Source organism: Odocoileus virginianus, chromosome 28, assembly GCF_023699985.2.
Source record: "Odocoileus virginianus isolate 20LAN1187 ecotype Illinois chromosome 28, Ovbor_1.2, whole genome shotgun sequence".
Classification (NCBI taxonomy): domain Eukaryota; kingdom Metazoa; phylum Chordata; class Mammalia; order Artiodactyla; family Cervidae; genus Odocoileus; species Odocoileus virginianus.
Genome location: NC_069701.1, coordinates 9,830,523 through 9,850,774, shown reverse-complemented (window position 1 = coordinate 9,850,774; position 20,252 = coordinate 9,830,523). Strand labels below are relative to the sequence as shown.

Below are 20,252 nucleotides of genomic sequence, written 5' to 3'. Positions count from 1 at the left end.
TGAGTGCTGAATTTTGTCAAAAGCTTTCTTTGTATCTACTGAGATGGTTATATAGCTTTTATTATTCAGTTTGTTGATGTGTTATATCACTAATTTGTGGATGTTGAAATATCCTTGCATCCCTGGGATAATCCCACTTGATCATGTTGTATGATGTTCTTAATGTGTTGTTGGATTCGATTTGTTAGTATTTGTTGAAGATTTTTGTGCCTGTGTTCATCCATGGTACTGGGTTCTATTTTTCTTGTTTTTGTGGTATCTTTGTCTGATTTTGCTATCAGGGTAATGGTGACTTCATAGAATGAGTCTGGTAGTTTTCCTTCCTCTGTAATTTTTTTGAAATAGTTTCATAAGGATAGGTGTTAATTCTTTGTTAAATGTTTGATACCTTCCCCTGGGAAGCCGTTTAGTTCTGGACTTCTGTTGTTGGAATTTTTAAATCACAGTTTCAACATCAGTACTTGTGAGTGGTTTGTTCATATTTTTTATTTAATCCTGTTTCAGTCTTGGAAGACTGTACCTTTCTAAGTATTTGTCCATTTTTATTATGTTTTCCATTTTATTGGCATATAGTTGCTTGTTGTAGTTTCTTATGATGCTTTGCATTTCTGTGGTGTTCACTGTAACCTCTCCTTTTTCATTTTCAATTTCATTGATTTGGGTTCATTCCCTATTTTCCTTGAAGATTCCGGTTTTGTCAATTTTGTTTATCTTTTCATAGAACCAGCTTTTAGTTTCACTGATTTTTTTCCCTATTGTTTCTGTCTCTATTTCATTTATTTATGCTCTGATCTTTATGATTTCTATCCTTCTACTAACTTTGAGTTTCATTTGTTCTTCTTTCTCTAGTTGTTTTAAGTGTAAGATTAGGTTGTTTGAGATTTTTCTTGTTTCCTGAGATAATACTGTATTGCTATATTGAAATATTCTTGCTATGTATATATTGAAATATCCCTTCTACCCCACCATCTTGCTATAAACTTTCCCCTTTGAATTGCTTTTGCTGTGTCCCATAGGTTTTGGATCATGTTTTCACAATGATCAGGTGTTTTATGTCCTCTCATTTCTTCAGTGATTTGTTTGTTGCTTAGTACCATACTGTTTAGCTTTTGTGGATTTATATTTTGTACATATTTTCTTCTTTTAGTTGATTTCTAATATCACTGCAATGTGGTCAGAAAAAATGCTTGATATGATCTCAATTTGCTTAACTCTACTGAGGTTTACTTTGTGGCCCAGCATGTGACTTATCCTGGAGACTGTTCCATGTGCACTTGGAAAGAATGCGTATTCTTCTGCTTCTGGCATGTCCTATAAATGTCAATTAAGTCCATCAGGTCGAGTGCATCATTTAATGCCTATGTTTCCTTACTGCTTTTCTGTCTGAATAATCTGTTGATGAGAGTGGAATGTCAAGGTATCTCACTATTATTATGTTGCTGTTGACTTCTCTTTTTATGATTGTTAGCATTGTCTTATATAATGAGGTGCTCCTATATTGGGTGCACATATAATTACAATTATTATATTTTCCTGTTGGGTTGATCTCTTGATCCTTATGTAGTCTCCTTCTTTGTCTCTTGTAACAGTCTTTATTTCAAAGCCTATTTTGTCTGATATAAGTATTGTTACTCCAGTTTTCTTCTGATTCCCATTTTCATGGGATATCTTCTTCCATTACTCACTTTCAGTCTGTATGTGTCCTAAGTCTGAACTGGACATTTATACAGGCTTTTTCTTTTTTCTGTTCCACAGCAGTGACTTCCACCAATCTATCTTCCAGCTCAGTTTTTAGTTCCCCCTGCTTCATTTATTCTGCTGTTGATTCCTTCTATGTACTTTTCATTTTATTAATTGTATTGTTCATTTCCATTTGCTCCTTAAATCTTCTCTTTGTTAAACATTTCTTATATCTTCTTAGTCTGTGCCTCCATTCTTTTTCTGAGATATGGCTCATCTTTACTACCATTATTGTGAATTCTTTTTCAAGCCTAACTCCGCCTCACTTAGTTGTTCTTCTGGGGTTTTATCTTGTTCCTTAGTCTGAAACATATTTCTCTGCCATCTCAGTTTTGTTTAAATTTCTGCGTTTGTCGTTTTCACTTCTCAGGCTCCAGGTTTGTAGTTCCTTTTGCTTTTGCTGTTTACCTCCTGGTGGTAGAGGATGGTTCAGGAACTTCTGCAGGCTTCTTGGTGGTAGGGACTAGTACTAGCCCATTGGTGGGTGGAGCTGGGTTTTATCCCTCTGTTGGGAATGGTCATGTAAACAGGTATGTTTAGAGGTGGCTGTGCAATCAGGATGACTTTAAGCAGCCTATCTGACGATGGACTGCAGCACACCAGGCCTCTCTGTCCCTCACCATCTCTTGTAGTTTGCCCAGGTTCATGTCCATTTAATAAGTGATGTCATCTGACCATCTCATTCTCTGTTGCCTCCTTCTCTTGCTGCCCTCGATATTTCCCAGCATCAGGGTCTTTCCCAATGAGTCAGCTCTTCGCATCAGGTGGCCAAAGTATTGGAATTTCAGCTTCAGCTTCAACATCAGTACTTCCAATGAGTATTCAGGGTTGATTTCCGTTAGGATTCAGTTCAGTTCAGTTGCTCAGTCATGTCCGACTCTTTTGCAACCCCATGGACTGTAGCATGCCAGGCTTCCCTGTCCATCACCAACTCCAAGAGGCTTGCTCAAACTCATGTCCGAGTCAGTGATGCCATCCAACTGTCTCATCCTCTGTCATCCCCTTCTCCACCCACCTTAAATCTTTCCCAGCATTATGGTCTTTTCCAATGAGTCAGTTCTTCACATCACGTGGCCAAAGTATTGGAGTTTTAGCTTCAGCATCAGTCCTTCCAATGAATATTCAGGACTGATTTCCTTTAGGATGGACTGGTTGGATCTCCTTGTAGTCCAACGGACTCTTAAGAGTTTTCTACAGCACCACAGTTCAAAAACATCAATTCTTCGGCACTCAGCTTTACTTATAGTCCAACTCTCACTTCCATACCTGACTACTGGAAAAACCATAGCTTTGACTAGATGGACCTTTGTAGGCAAAGTAATGTCTTTGCTTTTTAACATGCTGTCTAGGTTTTTCATAACTTTTCTTCCAAGGAGCAAGCGTCTTTTAATTTCATGGCTTTTAATTTCATCTGCAGTGATTCTGGAGCCCCCCAAAATAAAATCTGTCACTGTTTCCTATGTTTCCCCATCTATTTGCCATGAAGTTTTGGGACCGGATGCCAAGTTCTTAGCTTTATTGAGTTTTAAGCCTACTTTTTCACTCTCCTCTTTTCACTTTCATCAAGAGGCTCTTTAGTTCTTCACTTTCTGCCATAAGTGTGTGTCATCTGTGTATCTGAAGTTATTGATATTTCTCCTGGCAATCTTGATTCCAGCTTGTGCTTCATCCAGTCCAGCATTTCACATGATGTACTCTGCATATAATTTAAATAAGCAGGGTAACAATATATAGCCTTAACGTACTCCTTTTCCAATTTGGAACCAATCTGTAACTCCATGTCCATTTCTAGCTGTTGCTTCTTGACCTGCATACAGATTTCTCAGGAGACAGGTCAGGTGGTCTGGTATTCCCATCTCTTTAAGGATTTTCCACAGTTTGTTGTGATCCACAGAGTCAAAGGCTTTGGCATAGTCAGTAAAGCAGAAGTAGATGTTTTTCTGGAACTCTCGCTTTTTCGGTGATCCAACAGATATTGGTAATTTATCTCTGGTTTCTCTGCCTTTTCTAAATCCAGCTTGAACAACTGGAAGTTCATGGTTCATGTATCGCTAAAGCCTGGCTTGGAGAATTTTGAGCATTACTTTGCTAGGATGTGAGATGAGTGCAATTGTGGGGGATTGGAATAAAAATGGACCTTTTCCAGTCCTGTGGCCACTGCTGAGTTTTCCAAATTTGCTGGCGTATTGCGTGAAGCACTTTCACAGCATCATCTTTCAGGATTTGAAATAGCTCAACTGGAATTCCATCACATCCACTAGCTTTGTTCATAGTGATGCTTCCTAAGGCCCATGTGACTTCACATTACAGGATGTCTGGCTCTAGGTGAGTAATCACACTATCATGATTATCTGGGCCATGAATATCTTTTTTGTACAGTTCTGTGTACTCCTCTTCTTAATATCCTCTGCTTCTGTTAGGTCCATACCATTTCTGTTCTTTACTGTGCCCATCTTTGTATGAAATGTTCCCTTGGTATCTCTAATTTTCTTGAAGAGATCTCTAGTCTTTCCCATTCTATTGTTTTCCATTATTTCTTTGCATTGATCACTGAGGAAAGCATTCTTACCTCTCCTTGCTATTCTTTGGAACTCTGTATTCAAATGGGGATATCTTTCCTTTTCTCATTTGCTTTTCACTTCTCTTCTTTTCTCAGCTATTTGTAAGGCCTCCTCAGACAACCATTTTGCCTTTTTGCATTTCTTTTTCTTGGGGATGATCTTGATCACTGCCTCCTGTAAAATGTCACAACTGGTTTGATCTCCTTGCTGTCCAAGGGTCTCTAAGAATCTTCCCTAGCACCACAGTTCAAAACCATCAATCCTTCAGGCTGTTGGATGGGGCCAAATCTTGGTGCCAAAATGGCAACCTCTAGCAGAGCACAGGCTAATGAATATATGCTAGGGTCTTTGCTACCACTGTTCTTCTCAGTGTAAGCCACGGCTGAACCCCACCTTCCCAGGAGACTTGCAAGATCCCCAGGTAGGTCTGGCCCATACTTCAAGAGGGTCACTGCTTTGCCCCAGTGCTCAGGAAACATTGTGTATACCCCTCAAGAGAGTAGTCTCTGTTTCCCCTGCTGCTGCTGCTGCTAAGTCGCTTCAGTCGTGTCCGACTCTGTGTGACCCCATAGATGGAAGCCCACCAGGCTCCGCCGTCCCTGGGATTCTCCAGGCAAGAACACTGGAGTGGGTTGCCATTTCCTTCTCCAATGCATGAAAGTGAAAAGTGAAAGGGAAGTCGCTCAGTCGTGTCCAACTCAGCAACCCTGTGGACTGCAGCCCACCAGGCTCCTCTGTCCATGGGATTTTCCAGGCAAGAGTGCTGGAGTGGGTTGCCACCGCCTTCTCCGTCTGTTTCCCCTAGACCCGTGCAACTCCTGCACTCTAGTCCCACTGGCCTCCATAGTCAAATGTTCTGGGCTCCTCCTCCTGATGACAGACTCCAGGCTGGGGAGCCTGACATGGGGCTCAGAACTTTCAATGCTGTGGGAAAACCTCTGCGGTATAATTATTTTCCAGTTTGTGGTTTGCCACCTAGCAGGTATAGGATTTGATGATATTGCAAAAGTGATCATCCTACTGTCTTATTGGATGTAGAATATCCTTGGATATAGAAAGAATCTATGGATGCAGAATAGCTTTTTTGGATGTTCCAGTCTCTTCTGTTGATGGTTGTTCAGCAGTTCGGTGTGATTCTGATGCTTTCGTGAGCAGAGCTGAGCTCAAGTCCTTCTGCCCCACCATCTTGCATCTTGTCTCCTCTCTCCTACAGTGCTCTCCATTTGACAACTCTGTCGAGGGTTCCCAACCTTGGCTGCACACAGGGATCGTGTGGAAAGGTTTTCAATAGTCCAGTGTTGATGCCCAGGTTACAGGCAGGCCCAGTAAGGACTCTCTGTTACTGGGATCCAGGCATCAGTATATTTAAAGCATACAAAGTGATAAAATGTGCAGTTAAAGTCCAGAACCACTGCTTCCGGGGGTCAGGAGAATATTAGTAATTTGTTTAAAAGCAACAAACAAATAAAAATTCCCTGAAATTGTCTTTAAAGAGATACTGATTATGATGGGCTATTGTTTATCTGCTCCTCTCAGCACACTGCTTGACCTATCTGGCTTTGTTATCTCCCGACAGTATTTCCTTCATGTAAAACCTCATTAGACGGCTATTCTTGAGTTCTGTGCTCCTGAGTTTCCAAAATAAAACACTTCTGGGCAAAACATTAATCGGATCACTTGATGGAAACCAGAATAATCAAAACACATTGCTATGAAAGCTGCTTGTGAAGCAGCAACTATGCTTTCTCACCAAAGAAAAAGCTCAGAAAAGTTCATCTTGCTAATCAAATATTCAAACAAATCTGGAACTCCTAAGTGACAATTGAGAGGAAATAATTTAGGCTGAGATACAACACACCAAGGAAAGAGAAGACACGTGGGGAAGTCAACCACTGAAAGCCATGTAGTAGAAGGCTTCTGGCAAGTCTCCGTGTGTGATAAAGCCACTCTGTCTTAGATCCTGTAGCTATAGACACTGGAAACTGAATCAGTTGCTGCATCTTTTAAAAACCAAATCTTTGAAAAAGGTTTTTGCTTAAAATGTTATTTACTTTAAAGATGGATTTCTGCTACAAAAAACTCATCGATCAGAGGTAACTGACTGCTCTGTGCTAGGTTCAATATTAAGTGTTTCGTATTCATCACTGCATTTAATGAATGAACCTATGAGGTAGGTGATGTTATCCCATTTTATAGATGAGGCAACTAAGGTGCAGAACTTTTATGTAACTTTCCCAGTGTTATAGGACCAGCAGGTAAGTCCAAGAAAGACACGAGTTTATACCTGCCAGAAAAGACAGTCAAAGTAATCTCCACTGACAATATTATAGAGTTCTCATAAAGACAACTAGCCACTAAGAAAAAGACTTTTTTTTTTTTTTATAAAAAGGGATGAACCAAAGATAGACATCAATAGAAAGAAGATTTGCAAAAATTCAAATAATGATGTGTGGGCACCAAAAGCATGATCTATATTAGAACAGTTACAACAGAAACACTAGATTTGTCTAACTTCCCAGAGAACAAATACCTGTAGTCACCCTTCAAGAACTAGTTTGTAAATAGTGACAGTGCGGTAACGTCCATTTAAAAGTCCGGTGAAGTTTAACAAGGGAAAGGCAAGGTTATAAACTACTCTAAGCATCACATAAAATTCCTGAAGCCCCAGTAAATAATCTTTTAGTATCTCTGCCTTGTTTTTTTTTTTTTTTTTTTTGAGACAAATTTGAAGTAGGGGTTTCTAATGTCATTGCAATGATAATGTGCTTAAAACTGAAGGAAAATGGTATAAAGATTTTAATCCATTTCTCTTTATTGCTCTGATATCATGTCCTTTACTGATTTTGCTTTTTACTCAACCATCACTTTTCTTTTCCCTTTCTTTTATTTGAGCTCACCCAACTAATCATGATCTCCTTTATCATATATGACTGCCTTTATTTTTATTTCAAAACTGCACATGAAGAAGGAAGTATTTTAAAAGCATTTCCTTTGAAAGTAGTTGTTATGAACAAGCCTGTTAAACTTTTGCAAATTAAGCTGATAAATTGGGCACCCCACTCTTAGATGGCAGCATGCATCTCAGTCCACACGGTCATGTGCCTCAAATTAAAGCACACACATTTTCCTGGCAAGTTATTTTTTTAGATTAAAAATGTATTCTATATTATGTATTCTACATCTAAATTTGAATAATACAACTGAATACAATAGTGACAAACTCAACTTTTATTGAAATCCTACTCTATGCATGGACTTGAGTTTAGATAGCTCCTGGAATTTAAAGATAAGCTAAATATTTTGGATAATGTTGAATGATGATTATTAAAAAAGGAAGAATGTTGTAAATAGTATTTTGCACAATAACAATGGTCATCAGTTGCTGAGTATTTCTAATAAACAGGCAATATCTAATTGTTGTTCCTAATGCTTTCAACCAGTGACCCCTATCATTTTTTTATTGAGTTTTTCTATCTGTAAAATGTGTGTGAACATGCATTCTCATATGCACTAGAGTATATATTTGCACAAATGTGATAAAACATATTTATTATAAAGTGTATTCAAATGTTGATATTAGAAATGATGAGAAAATATAAAGAAAAAGCATCTGGTACTTCATAAATCATCTTTAGCATTTCCTGGGAGAAAGCTCTCATACTAGAAAAGACAACTAATTATGCTGCATGGCAGAGACCACTGGTAGTCCCCAAATATTTATTGCCCTTTCCTTCCATAAGATGGGATCTTCAATTTTTACCTGGCCCATGTCAGCTTAGAATGAAGATTATATACGTTTGGTCATCCACTGAAGCTAGGTGTGGCTTTGTGCCTGAGTTCTAATCCTTGGGATACAATGGGAAATTGTGTTTCCAACCTCTCAGAGGTGCTTTTAAAGGCAGGAACCATGCTGTAATTCTGCCCGTCTACTTCTCAGTATATCATCATGGAGGCTATGTGCACAAAGGCAACATGCAAGGATGGTAGAGCAAGTGGACAGGGTGCTTAGGTCCACTTAAGACCTTGTAGAGCAATTCAGATTTTCCAGTTCTGGAAACTCACTCATGGACAATTATAGGGGGGAGAAATACATTTCTGTCTTACAAAAGCACTGTTATTTTGGTCTCTGTAAAATGTATATGATAATATATACTAAATAATACACCATGCAAGACAGTTACTACTCCTACGTGAGGGAAAAGATGAGGGAAAAGTATCAGAGAAGTTAGTTTTCCAAGGTTAGCCAGCCAATGTATGATAGGATCAAAAGAGCCCAGTGTCCACCCTCTTTCCACTAAAAGAGGCAACCTCCTGTGAGAAAACACTATAAAATCAAGGAGGAAGAAGACATTCGTTGTACCTAGAAGGACTGATGAAGGCTCCCTGACAGAGGTGATAATTTAATGGGATCTTAATATATGGACAAGGAGGATAAGGCTTTCTAGGCTAATGGAACAGAGCAAACAGCAGGGTGATAAGAAAGTATAGACAAGGCTCAGGAAAAACTTGTGACTCATTTTTGTTAAGTGATCACTATTGCTTCTTGGCTTTATTTATTCAACATATATTTCAGAGTACCAACCACAAAAGGAGTCACAGAACAAGAGGTACAGCAGTGAAGAAAGATATCTACAAATTCTCAAACACATGCAAAGATGACACTGCTGGACCACAGAAAGGTCTAAATCTCATATCAAGCAAACAAGGTCTTCTTAATCAGACTCAGCCTTACCCTTCCAGCCTCATGCTACACTGCTGCTCTAAGCTTCAGCCACACAGAAGTTAGGGCATATGAGTTTCCAGATGTATGATCTTTGCCCATACTGTTTCCTCTCCCTAAAATGCATTTTCTCTACTTTGCCTGGATACATCTTACTCTTCAAAGAGCCAGCTAAAATTCTACCTTTCCATGACTTCCTCAAATGAGATGGCTCTTTATAGCACATTCCCTTAAAGCAGTTTCCAAACATCTTCATTCATTCATTTATTCAGCCAGCCAATCCAGCAAAAATATGCCAGTTTATAGAGGTACAATGGTGGGAAAGATGGAGTAAATTTTCCCTCATGTGCTTGAGGTGTTTATATTCCAGGAAGAAGTATCAGTCATTAGAGAACAGTTATAAGGGGTGTGTGTGCGTGTGCACTTAGCCATCAGTTATGTCTGAGTTACAAGGTAGCATGAGAAATTCAGGGGCTTCCCAGGTGGTGCTAGTGGTAGAAAACCCACCTAGCAATGCATAAGACATAACAGGCATGGGTTCCATCCCTGGGGTGGGAAGATCCCCTGCAGGAGGGCATAGCAACCCACTCCAGTATTCTTGTCTAGTGGATCCCACGGACAAAGGATCGTGGCAGGCTACAGCCCACACGACCACAAAGATTTGGATACAACTGAAGTGACTTAACACACACACATGATAAATTCTATGAAGTGAAAGCAGAATCTGAAGTAGAAGCATCTACAGGGGACACTACGCATAACCTTAGCTTCCCTGAAGAAGCATTATTTAAAGCTGAATCCTTTTGGATGAGTTAGAATGAACCACGCTATCACTATGCATTATCTGCTAGATTCCAATAGACCATGAGAGACAATGCTTTTTGAAAGCATCCTATATGATTAAAGAAACAACACGAGGACTAATGCTGGCTCAGATTAATTCTAAGTGTGTTACACTGTCTGTAGTGAGTCTCTATAGCTTTATTTCATGCTCCCTGCATGCAGTATTTCCTACCCTACCCTTTACCCCAGGTGTCTGCTAGCATCTCTCAAATTTTAGTGTGCATAAGAATCACCTGGGGTGCTTGTAAAAACATGGACTCCTTGGCCCTTACCTCAGAGATTCTGATTCTTTAGTCCAGAGTGGGGCTGGAGATTCTGCAATTCTAGTAATCTGCCCGGGAAATTCTGAGGTTACCAGTCCAGAGACTGCCTCTTGAGTAGCAATGTCATAGAGAAACTATACAAATCTTTCCCAGGATTTTCTACCTTGTTCTTAAGCTGCACTGTCAGGCTGAGCTCCTTGGAGCAGCAGCAGCTTCTCTGCCTAGGTATGTGCAGTATGTACCTTCAGAGTGACCCACATCCATCAATCACATTCTTCCCTTGGACAACTGTCACTTTCTCACTGTTTCCCACCTTAGGTCTGATATGACAAGCCCACGTGCAGGGAGTGATGGGTATGCTGAGGAACAGTTCTGAGTAGAGTGGCCAGCAAAGTGCCCTCTATAAGGGAACCACAAGGAAAAAAGATCGAAGTAGATTTGTGAATGGATAAGTGGATCAGCTCTCTTCTGCCTATTTCTTGATTTTTTAAAAAAGGAATTACTCCAGTTTATATGGGAGTTTTACAATTTTATGGAGATAAAATTATAGGAGAATCAGTGAACTTTTAAGAAAACTTTCAGTATTGCTTGCATTTGCCTCCATGCGTGTCACGTAAAAGAACCTTCAAATTTAACAAACATTTAAGGGCCGTGAGGACAGGGACCATGTCTTCCCTGTGAACATACCCCACAATTTCCTAGGAGAGTGATGATTATTTAGATGATTTAAAAATACTCAAGTCGAAGAAGATGGCAATGAAACCAACTCATAAAAGTAGGGAGGGTAATTACATCATTAATTAGATAATATATATATAAAACACCTAGAATAAAGTGTCCCTTCAATAAATATTAGTTCCCTTCCTCTTTCTTAATATCTAGAAAAGCTCTGTCCAATAGAACTTTCTGGAATGATTTCTATATCCACACTGCTGAATATGGTACTCACTAACCATGTTGGCTACTGAGCACTTCAAATGTAAGACTGAGGAACTTAATTTTAAATTTTATATTATGTTAATAAATTTAAATAACCACATGAGGCTTATAGCTACTGTCTTGGAGAGAACAGGTCTAAAAGTTTGGCCACTAAATATGTCTCTATCTATTGAACTGATTCTTCTTCCTATAGATATGTTTCCTATGCATATGTTTAAGGAGAACACGTGAAAAGGGCAGTTGACCCAAGTGCAGACCAAAAGGTGTGGTGAAAGAACAAAGACAGCTGGATCTGAATCAAAAAAGGAAGTTTCTGCCATACTGACTAGCTTCTCAAACTTTAATATGCATATAAATCACTGAAGTTCTTCTTGAAAACACAGATTTAATAAGTCTTCACTGGGAACTTAAGATTCTGTGCTCATAAGCTTCCAGCTAATAATGATGCTGCTAGTCAATGGGTCACATTTCAAATTGCAAAGATCTAGATGAAAGTAGGCCCATGGTCCTACCCAACTGCTATTGGCCCTACAGCTGAACCAGCTATTTCTTGTCTCAGGAACTCCAGATTATGTCAAAGGCATGTTCTGTTTTATCAGAAGGACCCCTCCACCGAGTCTTATGATGAACAATTATTATAATAATTTCTGAAAGGCACATATTATTATTCTCATTTAACAAATAATAAAAGAGTGGTTTTGATGGATAATTGGACTAAACCAAAACTCAGGCAAGTACTAACTAGCAGAGGTGGGCTTAGAACCCAGTTGCTTCTGAACTCAAAGCCTAGTCTCTCTCATTAGACTCTTGTTACACAAAGTGTGATGCAAAGTGTGATGCACAATTGAACATCAGCTTCACCTGGAAGCTCATTAGAAATGAAGACTCTCAGGCCCATTTCCAAACCTACTAAATCAGTATCTGCTTTTTATGATCTCTAGAAGATTTTTACCTACATTAATATTTAAGAAATATCATGATCATCCATCTTTTGCCTTTTAGAGCAAAGTAACAAATGGAAAGGGATCGGCTGGGTGTGGCAGTTGAGAAATGGATTGAGGTTGGCTAGATTGGACTGTGGACCAAATATTGATAGGTATGCCTCTATTGCTAAATTCCTATTGCCTGATGGGCATAGTTAAGCCAGTATGAAGCTGATTCCTGGCAGATAAGGATTTTTCATTTCTAGATAATACTAGAAGTCCAACAGATAAAAATATCAACAATACAGTTTTAACAGTGTTCATGGGAAAAATCAGAAAAAGAAACAAACTTGTTTGCTGAAAAGTAAATATACTAAATGGACTTCCCAGGTGGCTCAGTGGTAAAGAATCTGCCTGCCAATTCAGGAGACGTGGGTTTGATCCCTGTGTTGGGAAGATCCCCTACAGAAGGAATTGGCAACCTACTCTAGTATTCTTGCCTGGAAGAGGAGCCTGGTGGGCTACAGTCCATGGGGTCGTAAAAGAGTCAAACCCAACTTAGAAAATGCACTAAAATAATCAAATTCTTCCTAACTATTTCACCACTAGAGTGGTTCAAAGAAACAAACAGTTCTGCTTTCTCTCTGTTCATGGATAACTCTGAAAAACCATCCAATTAAAAGTGAAGAGTAGCCTAAATCACAAGGGTCTATTACTGTACAAAGTGACTCAAATAAATTCATGCCTAACGGGTCAGTTCTACGACGAAGCACTTGGTCATCCCCTCTCCACAACACAGCAACTTCCTCCTCAGAGGCCCTTACTTCCGGTTTCCTGCCCCGGGATCAATCAGAAATGCCATTTATTAACCTCGCTTAATAACACCTCCTAGTCTCCAGCCCATTCTTTGGCTCCCGACTGAACCTCACTGCTAATTTGATTGCTTCTCTATGTCCCTGAGTCCACGTTATCTTTTCTCTCATTCTCTTCTCTTCTCACCAACCTTCACTCACACTGCCAGCCTTTCCTTCGTCGTTTTTATCCCCATTAACTACTCTATTGTCCTCCGCCCCAGAGTTATAGCTCCATCTGCACCCAGTGGCCTTTAACATTTAAAGTGCTCTATAAAAATCTCACTGGGAATATTATAAGAATATTATGATGGTTTTTAAATAGCTTTTATATAAATGATCTTCTTGGCAGTCAAACATCAATACGATGGATGATACTACTTAGGACCCTTAACATTTTTGTAACCTAACTCTTTCCTCTTCTTCTCTCTCTCCCTCACTTTCCTGGGAGGGAAGACACAGTTCTGAAATTTCTGGAACAAATTTCCTTGTCTCCACTATTATTTCTATCTCTGGAAACAAAGTTTCAGACAACGAAGTGTCTCACAGGGAAGTAAAATCATCATACTGCGAATACTTGCTGGATGTTCCTTTTATTTTTCCATATTTTCCCTTAAACATCCTCAATAATGTAGACACCCATTCCCTGTATCAGTTGAATCAGGTCCCTTTGACATTTTAATTGTTTATTCCTAATACTTTTAGAGTCCAAGATTCTTTTATTTTTAACTATTTTTTTTGTTGTTACAGTGGGTCATATACACATTCTTAGCCATTTTATTCAACATTTTGGTGAAATTAAACAAGAAGTTAGTTTCCTGTTCAGCAAATATTCACTCCTTCCTCCACTTTGAACTTGGCAATATGACTTGCTTTAGCCACTAGAGTATTAGTGGATATGATGTGAGCAGAGTCTATAACTGGGCTTGTGTCTTGGGCGTGTCCTCTTTCATCACAATTAAAATAACACACGTTGGGTACTAATGTCCCAACCCCTGGGCCCCAGAATCAAATATGTGAGGCAGTAATACCCCAGCCAACTTGGCAATCTTCAGCCTGAAGCAGCTAGCTCAGCCAACCAGCAAACTTTTATGGAAGAAATAAATACTTAACTGTTATACATCATTGGTTTTGTGGTTGCTGGTTACACACCAAAAACTGACTGTTATGTGGAGTAACAGTAAATGGTAGGTCAAACTCTACCATTTTCTAGTTGAGCTAGAATAACTATATCTGTAAGATGAGAGGTTTGCATCCATTGAAATCCAAGTTACTTAACAAGATTCAAAACTCATGATTTTTGAGTCTACCGCTTCCCACGGTGTATTTCCAGAAAGCAGGTCAAAATATAACCACTATGAAATGAACACTAAAGAAGAATGGAGGGAAACAACATTCTAGAACCTCTCTAAATGTGTTCTCCTAAAGCAGGAAGAAGGGTATTTGTTGGGATGGTATTGATCACAGCACTCAGAGAATCTACGTTAAGGGAAGGGAGAAGCATTGATGTGGTCAAGAGAGGAGGTTTCCATGCCACCTGGCTCCAGAATGCTACCTTTTCACCAAGTCAACCTACGGGCGCTGGACTTCCAGGTAACACACAGGCTCTACTCACTCTGAACCTCTAAGAACAGAGTATTTTTCACACCTATCGTAAGACAGTATTCAATATATAAGGTGTGATGTGCTGAGTCAGTCGTGTCTGACTTTTTTGCAACCCCACAGACTGTAGCCCACGAGGCTCCTCTGTCCATGGCATTCTCCAGGCAAGAACACTGGAGTGGGTTGCCATGCCCTCCTCCAGGGGATCTTCCCAACCCAGGATCAAACCCACCTGTTACATCTCCTGCATTGGCAGGCGGATTGTGTACCACTGAACCACCTGGGGAGCCCTCAGTGTTTAATGGGGAGCCCTCAGTGTTTAATGGGGAAGCATAAAATGATTGAGTGAAACATGGAAACTACACAGTGTTGAAATGGCGATTTTCGCTTCTTGCTTTTCCCTCACTGATTTTAACTTTCATATAGGGGATTCCTGCTTGTCTGTACTATGTCTCATTTAAGGTCCTAAACTATCATGACCTCATACAACACTGAGTTTACCTGAGGCATTCATGCTTAAGAACTTCAGTGACCCCTTCATTACTGGCTTCATTAATGTAAAACCACTTACAGAGTTCTAAGATCCCTTAACTTACCTTCCTTTAAAAAAAACAACAGAATTTCCTTTGAATATCTTTTGTACCTTTACTAGACAGTTGCTTAAAACTTTCCTCCTGTTGTTTGACTGCTGTTCACATGTATGCCTGGGAGTCATTTCTGCAAAAATCATATATTTCTAACACCAAATTTGCTAATTGGCAAACTTAATACACTAACTTATAATGAAATTATTTTTGAGGCAGACTTAGTTAAAATCTGTAGGTAGGTACTGTAGGTAATATTTTAAAGAAGGAAATATTCTTATGCAAAATGACTGAAATGCTCTGGGGAACTCTGAAATTGTTTCTTCATTAAAAAAAGCTGAAATTATGTGAACAACTAGAACGTGAGACAGAAAAGAGGAAAACAAAGTATAGAACACCAGGGAATGAGAAAATAGACCACAAAAGGAACAGTGATTAGTTCAAGGTCACTGAGTGAATCAGGAACAAAGAGGAGGGTTAGACCTACGTCAATTGCAATGTGTGCTCAATCTGCCATTTTTCAATACACAATATATTTATAGTTCTGAGACATGGGGGAAGATATTAATATTTCATGTTCTCTTGGAATCTAGCACGTGTTATGAAATCATCAGTGTTTACTGAATAAAATAATAATAAACCCTCATTAACTAGAAGTTAACAAAGCATAATTTCACATACGTAACCTCATTAAGATCCTCACCAACACCTTGGGGGTTGATATTGCAATTCCTTGTCTTACTGATCAGTTTAGGTCCAGAAAGAGTAAATGAATAGCTCAACAACACATTGCCATGAGAATTGGGATAGTTTAGCCATATTTAGCAAACTTCCCTAAAGATCCTACTCTTAAGGAAGCTCAAAGAGGGTTTGCATTATGTACAAAAATGTTTAAGATAATTTTTTAAAAATCCCTTTGAGGAATTCAAAATCAGATATTAAAATTGATATTTAGAGTATGCATCTTGTGATGACTTGGTCAGGTGGGATGGGAGCGGGGAGAGAGTCTCTAAGGGGAGAGGATATACCTATTTATTTATTATATATCTACATATATATCAATAACCTTAGATATGCAGATGACACCACCCTGATGACAGAAAGCAAAGAGGAATTAAAGAACCTCTTGATGAAGGTGAAAGAGGAGAGTAAAAAAGCTGACTTAAAACTCAACATTCAAAACACTAAGATCATGGCATCCAGTCCTATCACTTCATGGCAAACAGATGGGGAAAAAAGGGCAAACAGTGACAGACTTTATTTTCTGGACTCCAAAATCACTGTGGATGGTGACTGCAACCATAAAATTAAAAGATGCTTGCTCCTTGGAACAAAAGCTATGACAAACCTAGACAATGTATTAAAAAGTAGAGACATCACTTAGCTGACAAAGGTCTGTATAATCAAAGCTATGATTTTTCCAGTAGTCCTGTATGGATGTGAGAGTTGGATCATAAAAAAGACTAAGTGTTGAAGAATTGATGCTTTTGAACTGTGGTGCTGGAGGAGACTCTTGAGAGTCCCTTAGAGAGTATGGCAATCAAACCTGTCAATCCTAAAGGAAATCCACTCTGAATATTCATTGGAAGGACTTGCTTCCGATGCTTTGGCCACCTGAAGCAAAGAGCTGACTCGCTGGAAAAGACCCTAATGCTTGGAGAGATTGAGGGCAGGAGGAGACGGGAACAACATAGGATGAGATGATTGGATGGTATCATCAACTCAATGAGCATGAGTTTAAGAAAACTCTGGGAGATAGTGAAGGACAGGAAAGTCTGGTATGCTGCAGTCCATGGGGTTGCGGAGTCGGACATGACTGAGCAACAATATAGAACCTAAAGGGATAAGGTGGGGAGGGAAGTGGGAGGGAGATTCAGAGATTCAGGGTGGGGGCTACACTTGTATAGCTATGGCCAATTCATGCTGATATATGGCAAAAAATTACAATACTGTAATTATCTTCCAATTAAAATAAATTAATATTAAAAGTGCTCCTAAAACCAAAAAAAAAAAAAAAACCCAACAACAATATATATAATTATGACTGATCTGCACTATTGTATGGCAAAAAACAGCACACTAATGCAATTATCTTCCAGTTAAGAAATACATGTTAAAAATATCAAAGAATTGATATTTAAGAGAATAAGAACACTTAAATTAATTTATTATACTTGGCTGATTTTACTAGCTAATTAGTTGGGATACCAATCGAGCATGTTTGTTCAAAATTCTTAGATTCTTATTGATAAATTATTTGTACATGAAGGCATCTGGAAGTTAGTTAAAAGAACCCTAAAGAAGACTTTGAAATAATATGGATCTACTGCAAGTAAGCAGTCCTACTTACAAAATCAAGTCTCTGGGCTCTATGTCTACTTCTTCAGAGCATGCTCATCTGCTTTGGATGATGCCAATGGATATAGTAAAGAGATTTACTATAATAAAGACATAGAATCCTTTTATATATGTATTATATATAATATATACAATAATACATATAATTATATATGTGTGTGTGTGCACACGTGTGCGCATCCCTCTCCCAAGGGTATTGAAGCCCCTGTGACAAATTGTCTTCCACCCAAAGCTGCATGTTGCCAAGGGGTAAGTGAGAAAACTTTGTTCTTAAGCTGAGAGGCAGAAAAGGAGGGAGGGAAGGTGAAAACAAGCAGCCACAAGATCAGAGTTAAGTAAGACCGCACACTCTACAGCCAGGTTCCTTCTTGGCTCAGATTCTTCCTAATCAATTCCGAGACAGTTACTTAATCTCTTTATCACTCAGTTTTCTCATCTGTAAAATGGAGAAATCAATAGTACCTGTCTCATAAGGTTGTTATGAGGATTAACTGAGTTAATATTTGTTAAGCACTTAAAACAATGTCAGTATACAGTAATCCAGATATTTGTTGTTGTTTACTCATTATGTCATGTTCAACTCTTTTGTGACCCCATGGGCTGTATTCCACCAGGCACCTCTGTCCTGGGATTTTCAAGCAAGAATATTGGTATGGGCTGTCACTGCCTTCTCCCGGGGATGTTCCTGACCCAGGGATTGAACCCATATCTCTTGCATTGGTAGGCAGATTCCTTATCACTGAGCCACCAGGAAAGCCCAATCCAGATACAAATCTTTGATAAATAAAGGAAAGCAGAAAGAGTGAGAGAGAGAATGGGAACATTATGTGTCTTTAATAATTGCTTTGCTTCCTTCCAACAGAGTCCTTTACATTCCACAACTGGGGCCACTCGATTCCTAACCCCATTTCCAGCATGACCCCAAATGACTCTTGTTCAGAGAGATGTAAGAAGCCCTAGTTCAGCAGTTCAGGTGATTCAGCATGAAGTCAAGCTTGCTGTTATTCTTGTCCTGACCCTGCGTCCCAGTTTTAATCACTTGTCCCTGTAACCAAGTCCCAGCCTTGTACTCCAGTTCTGGCACCCCGCTCCCCTGCGGCCCAGTCTGGCTTGCAGAATCTGCTCAAGACTTTCAGTTCCTCTGAGGCAGGTGTTTCCCAAAGGACAGCCTTTAGACTAGACATGCTTTGGTTGGTACACGTAGAGTTTGAACTTCTGAGAGTTAGTTGCCTGCAAAACTGTATAAAAAATTCATACTTCTGACTTCTCTTGAAAAATGGAATGATCTGGGAACCCTTGGTCCCATTTCCCCTTGGGACCCACCCAGTGGAGCCAAGCTGCTGCGACATCCCCCCACCTTTGGAAAGTCATGTGCTGTCTATTCCCGACTCTCCCCCTGTTTCCTGATCCATCTGTTTCTGTGATGTGCTTGGTCCTTGTGGGCATTAGAGGTTAGGGTCTAAGACTGAGAATAGCCAGTACTCACCAAGCACTTTGTACTCATTTAATCAAAGACCAGGTTGCATTTGCTCTTGTCCATTATGCCTGCAGCCCTTCTCATTGCCTGAAACCTTTTGTTTGCAGGCATCTGAATCTGTCCCGTCATTCTAAATTACTCTCCTCTACCGTATCAATTAGGGCCACTCTTGAAGCTCTGTGAGACCTCCCTAAGTCAACCACTCACCCAACTGTGCTTTGCCCCACGTTCCAGTCACTCCCACCCAGCCAGAAACTGTTGTTGAGAATTTAGGCCATCATAGTGGTTATATTTCAGAATAAGAACCTGGAGCTTTACTGACCTGCCTGTTCCTATTATCTCATGCTCCATGTTTCTATAAACCCATACATCTTATTGTATATTATATATAGATAGATAGATATAGACTTTCCCTTCACAAAGTTTTGCTCCAATTCTTATTAGCAGCTTAGCAAAATCCATCAAGTATTTATTGATCACATATTATATCCAGATTACCCAGATTCTATCAAAGAAATTGATTTGGGTAAACCTTTACTAAGAAACCCGAAAAGTTTGTTTATCTTTCGACAGACCATTCAATCTCTTTTCAGTGAATAACGAAGAAACTAATATTATTTGATCATAATCAGCTTGTTTTTTATCTCATGATAGACCTTTGTGTTTTACAAAACAATGAATGAAAAGAGGGAAATATCAGCATGCCTAAGCTATGAGTTAGAAAATTTCTAAAGAAAATGCACAAAACTCATTCTATACATCATTTCATGAGATTATCTGGATTGGCTGAAACTGAATATGTACTGTATTTTAAATTCAGTTGATTAAGTTCTACCAGTTTTTAAAGATAGTCTTAATAAAAATGTTACTTACATAAGGAATCGTGTCCAAAGTGTCTGTGTTGACAATTATAGGAGCAGGGCTGGCCTAAAAAAGAGAAGTAGAAAAAAATTTTAAATAACAAGTAGTCTATTCTGAGATAGGATCTGTTAACTTATTTAACCAAGAGCTCAACAATATTTCTTGAGAACCTGCATAGGTACTATGTCAGGTGCTAGGGGGATAAATGAAATGAATCAAGGTTCCCTTCACCCTCCCTTCCTTCAAATATTTGTTTGCTACATTGACCACATAATAAAAATGAAGTAAGCACAGAACGGAAAAGGCAAGGACGTGAGGATTTGTGCAGTGTAAGAGGCAATGACTTCTAATAACTTTGGCAAGGAGTCAAACATTTCTTTATGAAATGGCTGTGCTAAAGGATTTTGATTTTTTTCTCTCATGGAAGCAAAATTAAACCTAACACTATAACTCTTTTCTTTAAACTGGCTTTTGTGAGGATATTGTATACAATGCAAAATAGAAGCATTCACTTTTTGACATTTTACATA

The 20,252-nt window shown here is 39.1% G+C and overlaps 1 protein-coding gene across 26 annotated transcripts in view; it reads right to left on the bottom strand.

Moving 5' to 3' along the window:
- The window catches only part of DLG2 (discs large MAGUK scaffold protein 2), a 2,233,668-nt gene that overhangs the window by 835,696 nt on the left and 1,377,720 nt on the right, over positions 1–20,252 (bottom strand). For all 26 annotated transcript variants that reach the window (XM_070457186.1, XM_070457179.1, XM_070457180.1 and 23 more), the window contains one exon: positions 19,735–19,788. In XM_070457186.1, the coding sequence (XP_070313287.1) occupies positions 19,735–19,788 (54 nt within the window). The remainder of the gene's footprint in view (positions 1–19,734; positions 19,789–20,252) is intronic.